Below are 8,776 nucleotides of genomic sequence, written 5' to 3' on the forward strand. Positions count from 1 at the left end.
TACAGCACCAAAAGTGAAAGTACTCATTCTATTACGTCACTTTAATGTTTCTGAAGGTGGAGCTTGTTTCAATGATCAATAAAGTTTGATGATGTAATACTACAAAATTTTGATTTCTGTTTTATTTACATTTATTTCTTATTGTAAAGTAACTAAAGCTGATAAATAAAAGGAGAGAAGAAGAAAAAAAATACAAGTACCTCAAAATAGTACTTAGCAGTGGTAGTCGTGAAAGTACAGTACTTGAGGAAATGTACTTCTATACATTCCTCCTCCTCCCCCTCCCTTCTCCTCCGTCCCTCTACCCTCCCTCCTCCTCCTCCTCCTCCTCCTCCTCCTCCGGTCAGACGGCCACATTCCCCGCTACCTTTCACCCCTGAGAAACCCCGTTCTGACGGCGAAGAAGCGCGGACAAACTCCGGGACAACATGGTAAGAACCGGCCATTGACTGTCCGCCCGGTGTGATTGTGGTCTTCAGAAAACGGTTCCTGTGTAGTCCGGATCCGGCGGGTCTCCGGAGGACCGTTATGTGGCTCCGCGGGTAACGTTAGCGTGATGTTAGCTAGCATGGCTGCCGCTCCCGTTAGTTAGCCTTAGCCGCTCCCGTTAGTTAGCCTTAGCCGTCTGTCCGTCCGTCCGTCTACACCGACGGTTATTCGGTGTTCTCGTCTCGTAGAAACTTGTCCTGGAATCGGAATTTAATCCCGGATCGTCAGCGGAGGTTTTTCAGATTTTATCTGAAGAAAGGTAACGGTCCCAGGTCCGGCTGGGTCCGGCCTGCCTCCAGGCCGTGTGGCCCGGGGCGGCCATCTTATTCCCGCTGTGGTTCCGCTGGGCTGACCGGCCCGCACCCAGCGGGGACACGCTGTCAGACCAGGACAGGACCACGCCAGCAGGACTCACTGGACCTGAGGCTGCTGAGCTGAAGGAGCGAGTTCAGCAGGTTTGAATTAGTCCGGATTAGTGATCAGAGTCCGACAGACGGACAGACCGTGACTCTGCAGTCTGAGCACTGGTTTAACTGGCCGTCCCCAGTTCACCCAGTAAGCACAGTCCACACAGCGTCTGGTATGAGACATGTTTATTGATACTAATTCATCACAGCATTGCGAAGTGATCACAGTGAAAGATGAAAATGAAGAACAAACAAAGAAAGAGACACTTTTTCTGACGTTTTAAAACTCCTGAATTTTTCTCCATTTGTGTCAAAATTCTCTGAACTCTAACGACCAAAGCAGCAGTGACATCATCAGCCAGGTCTGTGACCTCAGAGGAAGACGATTGATCAGTTCAGCTGTTGTTTCCATGGCAACAAGATTACATACAGACAGATCAGTGTCATCAGGCTCGTCAACAAAGAACAGAATCTGTTTGATCCACTGCCGCTCTCTGTCATCAGCAGTGATGTCATCATCCGTCATCAGCAGTGATGTCATCACATCGATCAGCAGCGATGTCATCATCGTGTCGGTCAGCAGTGACGTCAGAGGCTCGTCCTCTGATCAGCTGATCCGGACATTTAAACCCTGACAGTTATTAGCTGATTGTAGCTGTTGGTTTGTTTAAGATGGACAAACAGATGAGAGACGAAACAAATGGCAGACTCACCTGGTCAGGTAATAATTATCAACATAAGGACGAGCTCATTCGCTGACGGAGGCTTGAGTGGATCAGCTGACGTCTGTGAGTCCAACACTGGTCAGCTGATCAGTTTGAGCAGCCTGAAGGGACACTGTGTAAAATTAAGACTTGTCTGTCCACAGTGGGACATGTGGACCTGAAGGAGAGCTCTGTCTATACAAAGACTGCAACAAGTACTTCTACTCATTCACAATAACACAGTAAAACTTCATGCAGATACCGTCCACACATCAGGAGACACAAGTAAAGTCATCAGTCAATGTGTCTGTGGGTTTCTGTATGGATGTCTCTGTCATTGTCTCTGTGGGTGTCTCTGTGGGTGTCTGTGGATTTCTCTGTGGATGTCTCTGTGGATGTCTCTGTGGGTGTCTGTGGATGTCTCTGTGGGTGTCTGTGTATGTCTCTGTGGGTGTCTCTGTGGATGTCTGTGGATGTCTCTGTGGGTGTCTCTGTATGGTTGTCTCTGTGGGTGTCTCTGTGGATGTCTCTGTATGGTTGTCTCTGTGGATGTCTCTGTATGGTTGTCTCTGTGGATGTCTCTGTGGGTGTCTCTGTGGATGTCTCTGTATGGTTGTCTCTGTGGATGTCTCTGTGGGTGTCTATGGATGTCTCTGTGGGTGTCTCCGTGGATGTCTCTGTGGATGTCTCTGTGGGTGTCTCCGTGGATGTCTCTGTATGGTTGTCTCTGTGGGTGTCTCTGTGGATGTCTCTGTATGGTTGTCTCTGTGGGTGTCTCTGTGGATGTCTCTGTGGATGTCTCTGGGTGTCTCTGTGGATGTCTCTGTATGGTTGTCTCTGTGGGTGTCTGTGGATGTCTCTGTATGGTTGTCTCTGTGGGTGTCTCTGTGGATGTCTCTGTGGATGTCTGTGGATGTCTCTGGGTGTCTCTGTGGATGTCTCTGTATGGTTGTCTCTGTGGGTGTCTCTGTGGATGTCTCTGTGGATGCCTCTGTGGGTGTCTCTGCAGTCTACCTGGGATCGTTCAGAATAAACAACACAAAGACATTTGAAGACTTTTTTCTTTGTTTATTGTCAAAGTGATTTGTTCACGTATGATCAGAGCTGGACAGAGCACTTCATCACGGCAACACGTGTCATGTGACTAACAGAGGACATGAACGCTGCTCACAGGCCACTGTCCAAACCTCCACTAGAAATGTTCCACAGACATTTTCTTGATGTGTCCACAATGTTAAAGACAACAGGTCTGACTACAGAACGTGCATGTCTCACACTTCAAATGAGCAGTAACCTCAGCGAAGTTCTAACATCATATCGACAATAACACAGATATTAAGTTCATGTTGATCACACAGTATTGATCTGTGATCTGTTTCTTATCAGTGATTTATACAAACAAACCTGAAGTTGTGTAACAACTAAAACTAGAATCCAACAGACTGAAGTGATGGAGCACAGAGTCTGCGAGCAGACGTCCCTTCATTAAAGGACTCGTTAGTGAAGGCTCGTCTCCTGGAATCTGTTCTGCAGCAGCAACACAACAAGCTGCTGCTCGTCCACAGTCGGTCAACAGACGTCCTGTTTCCACTCGCCGTCTGGCCTCTGTTTCTCTCCAGCGCTGACGGAGTGCTGTGGACGTAGGTCTGGCTGAAGAGACTCACTTTCATTTGGCAGCATTTCGTTGGCGTCTTCGTTGGCGTCTTCGTTGGCGTCTTCGTTGGTTTCGTCCTCGCAGGCTCGTTTGGGGTTTTGATTTTACTCGATAACTTGAAAATACGACTTTGTTTCCTCCCGTCGTGGAGCTCGTCTCGCTCATAGACAGAAACAGTAGATGATGCGTCTCAGTCAAATATGTTCTTATTGAAGCACTGAGGGAATCAGAAAAATCATCAGGTGGTTTTGATGGAACAGTCTGAAGTCACCTGTGGGACCTTCAACAGTCTCTGGGGGTCAAAGGACAAACTGCTTTAGGTGGTTTCTTCAGTTTGTGTCCAGCAGCAAGTTAATGATTTAGAGGTGATTTAACGATCAATCAAGCAGACACTTTAAGAACAGGGCACAGGTGAGCAGACGTTCATGTGGTCAAATTGATCTTTACATTCTGACAGATTATTTTCACCCACATTGATTTTTCAATCAAATGAAAGTAGAAACTACTGATCACAGTTCATACACAAAGATAAGAGCCAAACAGAAAATATCCAACATTTGAGTTTGACATTGATTAATTAAAAAGAAGCCAAAAGAGCAATAAACTGATCATGAAATGATTAATTCAGTGTTGATTGGTTAATGGACTCATTGTTGCAGCTGTATTTGGACCAAACGATGTCACAGAATTGATTTTAAGATGGTACTGATCACCTTTAAAGCTGAAGTTACAGATCCTCACGCAGGACTCTGCTGGTCCAGGACTACAGGAGGCCTGGTTGAACAGTCAATCACTAATGTCTCTGAAATCGTATTCACGTCAACACACTGTGTCATTTCCTGTTCAACCATGTGAAATGTTTTAGCTCTGTCTAAACCTCATTGATCCTACCTCTTGTGTGCAGGCGTCAGGTGTCACAGTGAACGATGAGGTCATCAGGGTGTTCAACGACATGAAGGTGAGGAAGTCTTCGACCCAGGACGAGGTGAAGAAGAGGAAGAAGGCGGTGCTGTTCTGTCTGAGCGAGGACAGGAAGAAGATCATCGTGGAGGAGGGGAAGCAGATCCTGGTGGGGGACATCGGGGAAACGGTGGACGACCCCTACGCTTGCTTTGTCAAGCTCCTCCCCCTCAACGACTGCAGATACGGCCTGTACGACGCCACCTACGAGACCAAGGAGTCCAAGAAGGAGGACCTCGTCTTCATCTTCTGGTACAGTACTGATCCAGGACCAGACCTTGATCAGGGACCAGTCCCTCAACCAGCTATTGATCGGGCTCAGAGCTTGTATTGATCAATAGTCTAAGACAGTGGTTCTCAACTGGTCTGGCTTCGGGACCAACCATCACCCCTTAATAACAAGCTGCGACACGAATAGCCAGCACTCCGCTGCATAAAATTTTTTTTGCCCAGACAAAGACCCGCAACCCACTGAGTTGAGAATCACTGGTCTAAGAGGAGACCAGATCCTGGTCCGGACCCTCAGACTGGGACAGGTTTGCTCCTGGTTTTACCAGTCCTGTCAACCTTTTCCGTTACAGGAATTTAGAAACCTGTAAGTTCAGGTGTGTCCGTCATCTGGTTCTGCTCCACTGGAGGGAAACATGGGTAGAGCTCAGTGAATCTGGACGAGTCCGTCAGTCCATCAGCAGAATTTTTACCGTCGTGTACAGCACAAACACAAATATCTTTGATGGCTGGAACAATGAAATGAGTTTCCTCCGCAGGGTGGCGGGGGCACTCCCTTAGAGATAGGGTGAGGAGCTCTGTCACCCGGGAGGAGCTCGGAGTAGAGTCGCTGCTCCTCCACATCGAGAGGAGTCAGCTGAGGTGGCTCGGGCATCTGTACCGGATGCCCCCTGGACGCCTCCCTAGGGAGGTGTTCCAGGCATGCCCCACCGGGAGGAGGCCCCGGGGAAGACCCAGGACACGCTGGAGTGACTATGTCGCTCGGCTGGCCTGGGAACGCCTCGGGGTCCCCCCGGAGGAGCTGGAGGAAGTGTCCGGGGAGAGGGAAGTTTGGGCGTCCCTGCTCAGACTGCTGCCCCCGCGACCCGGCCCCGGATAAGCGGGTGGGAATGGATGGATGGATGGATGGCTGGAACAAGATGATGTTTAGTGTCTGCTGTATGAATCGATTGGTTCTGTGACTGAGAAACATCTTTATTTACTGAAGTGACTGCTTGTTCATTCATGTCTCTGACACACTGTGAGCAGGTGAAGCTTCAGGTGACGGACTGACACCTGGCTTCCCTCCAGCTGGTGGTGCAGTAGCATCACCGTCTGGTCTGCCTGTGGTCAACGACGGTCTGGTGTGTCGGTGAAAGGTCTCATCTGAGCTCTCACTGTCGTGTTCTCCACAGGGCTCCAGATGGCGCTCCACTGAAGAGCAAGATGATCTACGCCAGCTCTAAAGATGCCATCAAAAAGAAGTTTACAGGTGAGTTGACATGTGACCTGCTGGGGTCAGAGGTCATATCCTGTCGTCTCCGATGGCCACTGACGATTAAAGATTAGAGATGGTTACATCATCGTGTTTCAGATGACGAACAGCAGCCGCCACCCCCGCTGATGTCATCATAAACACAGCAACGAGCACGCCGTGTAACCATGGCAACCACAGAGGGGACCTTGACCGCTGTGAGACAGGAAACAACCTTTGTGAGACGGAGTAGCTTAGCATACCATCTCAGTTAATTGTGTCATATTGCTAGCCGTTGTGTGGAGGTCACAGCAGATGTCCTCGCAGATGTTCAGGTTGGCAGGTAACTTGCAGTCATGGCGGCAGATCTGCCAAGTACACGGCAGCAGCCGCTCGCCGCCTGGAGACGAGACACAGGAAGTCACCTGTTCGACATACGTGGCACAGCTCTTCTCTGTGGAGCTCAGGTGTGATTGGCTGAGCTCAGGTGCCATCAGTGGTTCGGGTGCGTCTGTCAGCGGCGTTCCTCCCTGACCCTTCAGTGACCTCAGGTGTGTCTCCTCAGGTATCAAACACGAGTGGCAGGTGAACGGGCTGGACGACATCCAGGACCGCAGCACGCTGGCCGAGAAGCTGGGCGGGAACGTGGTGGTGTCTCTGGAGGGCAAGCCGATGTGATGTCATCGCGGCGAGCCAAGCGGAGCCAAGCCAACCGCCGTGCCATCCGGACCGAAGCACCTGACCCCACCTGAACACCGCCGCTTCACTCAGCAGCTTGCTCTGTCTGTATCCATGTCCTGAAGGAGTTAGCATCTTTAGGCCTCTTTGTTTTCTTTTTGTTCTTTTTGCTTTTTTCCAACATGAAGGAGATCTCATTAACATAATGATATGCAAACACCTCCCAGTTTGTTGCCACATGACTTCTGTTCACCTGGCAGAAAAAAACAGAAAACGACACACTACCAAACCCCAGGAAGGTTGTCTCTCTCACAGCCAGAGTTTTGCCAAAAAGTCGATGTGAAGGAAGCAGCCACACGTGTCAGAGGCGAGCGCCGCGAAGCTCCGCCTCCTGCAGCTTTTTACATATGACTTTATTTATTGTTGTAAACTGTTGTTCAGTATGTTCAAACCAGGCAGACTTATTGTTAGACTATGCATTCAGAAGAGAAGAAGAAGAAAAACCCAGCACTTTTTGTTGAAACACTACAGGTTGAGACAGAAAAGGTCCTGACGTTAAATTCTCTGTTTGTGTCACTACGCTAACGTTTGTTTACCTCAGCTGTCATTCCTGTCTGACTCGCCGTCATTCTAGCTGTTTGGTCGTCGCCTTACTTTCAGTTTGAATGTAACCGTCACACCAGTTAGTTAGAGTGCACTTTTATTTTGTAAAGAAACACTACAGGAAGCAGATTTGACCCCAGCAGTGAGAGACGACCCCACAACAACAACAACAACAACAACAACACGACGACATCTGGAGCCTTAAAGTGGAACGTTGTTTCTGAGATCACAGGAAGCCACTTTGCAATAAAAGCCTGTGGCAGATCAGACGCCTCCCGCCTCATCTGTGCTTCCACCAATCACAGAGCCTTTTCACCCGCAGGTTGTTCAGAAGGTCTGCGTTCCACCTTCAGACATCAGTCGGGTCTGAACGACCCGTGATTGAAAACATTCTGAACAACGTAGAACTGCCATCACACCTGTAGAACCAGTTGGACTGAGACCAGAACTCTAGTAGAGACCATTAGAACCAGTACGACCTTTAAAAGAACCACTGTGGGACTGCTGGTCCTCAGCAGAAGGAGTGCGAGCAAGCTTGACCCCCAGTAGAACATCAGTGAGTCAATTCATACAGACATACAAATTCTACTGTGACGACAAACCAGAGCATTACAGCACAGCCAACATTTACACACACACACACACACACACACACACACACACACACACACACACACACACACACACACAGAAACACACACTCATTCACCCATTCACACTCATTCACACACAGAAACACACTCAGTCACACTGGAGGCAGGTGCCACCTGCTTGTCAGGTAAACTGGATGGATCATCAGGTGAACCAGTATGACCTCAGTAGAACCCTATTAGAACCCATGGAAACCCTTAGAACCAGTTGAAGGCCATTAGAACGATTCCGATCTCAGTAGAACCCTATTAGAACCACTAAAAGCTCAGTGGAACCTCACCACCATAGCATTTCATCAATTAGAATCGGAAGCTCTAGAAGAATCCAGTACAACCAGTATGACTTCAGTAGAACCCCATTAGAACTTAAACAAATGCTGTAGAATCCCGTTAGAACTAGTACGAAGCACGTAGAACAATGTTAAAAGAAATACATTGACAAATCAAAGAACTGTTGTGTTCTGCTGTTCTGCTACAGACAGAACCGTTCCGTCAGGTCAGAGAATAAAGGTTCTGTTGATCAGCTGGATTTTCATCCTCCACCGTGAGCAGCATCAGTGGCCCGGGCGAATACATCAGTCCTGACTTCCTGTCTGAGTCCTGACTTCCTGTCTGAGTCCTGACTTCCTGTCTGAGTCCCGACTTCTTGACTGAGTCCTGACTTCCTGTCCGAGTCCCGACTTCCTGAGTCCCGACTTCTTGACTGAGTCCTGACTTCCTGTCCGAGTCCCGACTTCCTGTCTGAGTCCTGACTTCCTGTCTGAAACCTGACTTCCTGTCTGAGTCCTGACTTCCTGTCCGAGTCCTGACTTCCTGTCTGAGTCCTGACTTCTTGACTGAGTCCTGACTTCCTGTCTGAAACTTGACTTCCTGTCTGAGTCCTGACTTCCTGTCCGAGTCCTGACTTCCTGTCTGAGTCCTGACTTCTTGACTGAGTCCTGACTTCCTGTCTGAAAGTTGACTTTCTGTCCGAGTCCTGACTTCCTGTCTGAGTCCTGACTTCCTGTCTGAGTCCTGACTTTCTGTCTGAAACCTGACTTCCTGTCTGAGTCCCGACTTCTTGACTGAGTCCTGACTTCCTGTCCGAGTCCCGACTTCCTGAGTCCCGACTTCTTGACTGAGTCCTGACTTCCTGTCCGAGTCCCGACTTCCTGTCTGAGTCCTGACTT

The 8,776-nt window shown here is 49.0% G+C and overlaps 1 protein-coding gene across 1 annotated transcript; it reads left to right on the plus strand.

The window, feature by feature from the left end:
- The first annotated feature begins 140 nt into the window (after positions 1 to 140).
- cfl2 (cofilin 2 (muscle)) lies at positions 141 to 7,226 on the plus strand. The gene is made up of 4 exons (XM_076748181.1): positions 141 to 431; positions 4,159 to 4,466; positions 5,618 to 5,694; positions 6,242 to 7,226. Exons 1-4 carry the CDS (start codon positions 429 to 431, stop codon positions 6,352 to 6,354), a joined length of 501 nt encoding a protein of 166 aa, XP_076604296.1. The 5' UTR covers positions 141 to 428; the 3' UTR covers positions 6,355 to 7,226.
- The last annotated feature ends 1,550 nt before the right edge of the window (positions 7,227 to 8,776 follow it).

This window comes from Chaetodon auriga, chromosome 14 (genome assembly GCF_051107435.1).
Source record: "Chaetodon auriga isolate fChaAug3 chromosome 14, fChaAug3.hap1, whole genome shotgun sequence".
NCBI lineage: Eukaryota > Metazoa > Chordata > Actinopteri > Chaetodontiformes > Chaetodontidae > Chaetodon > Chaetodon auriga.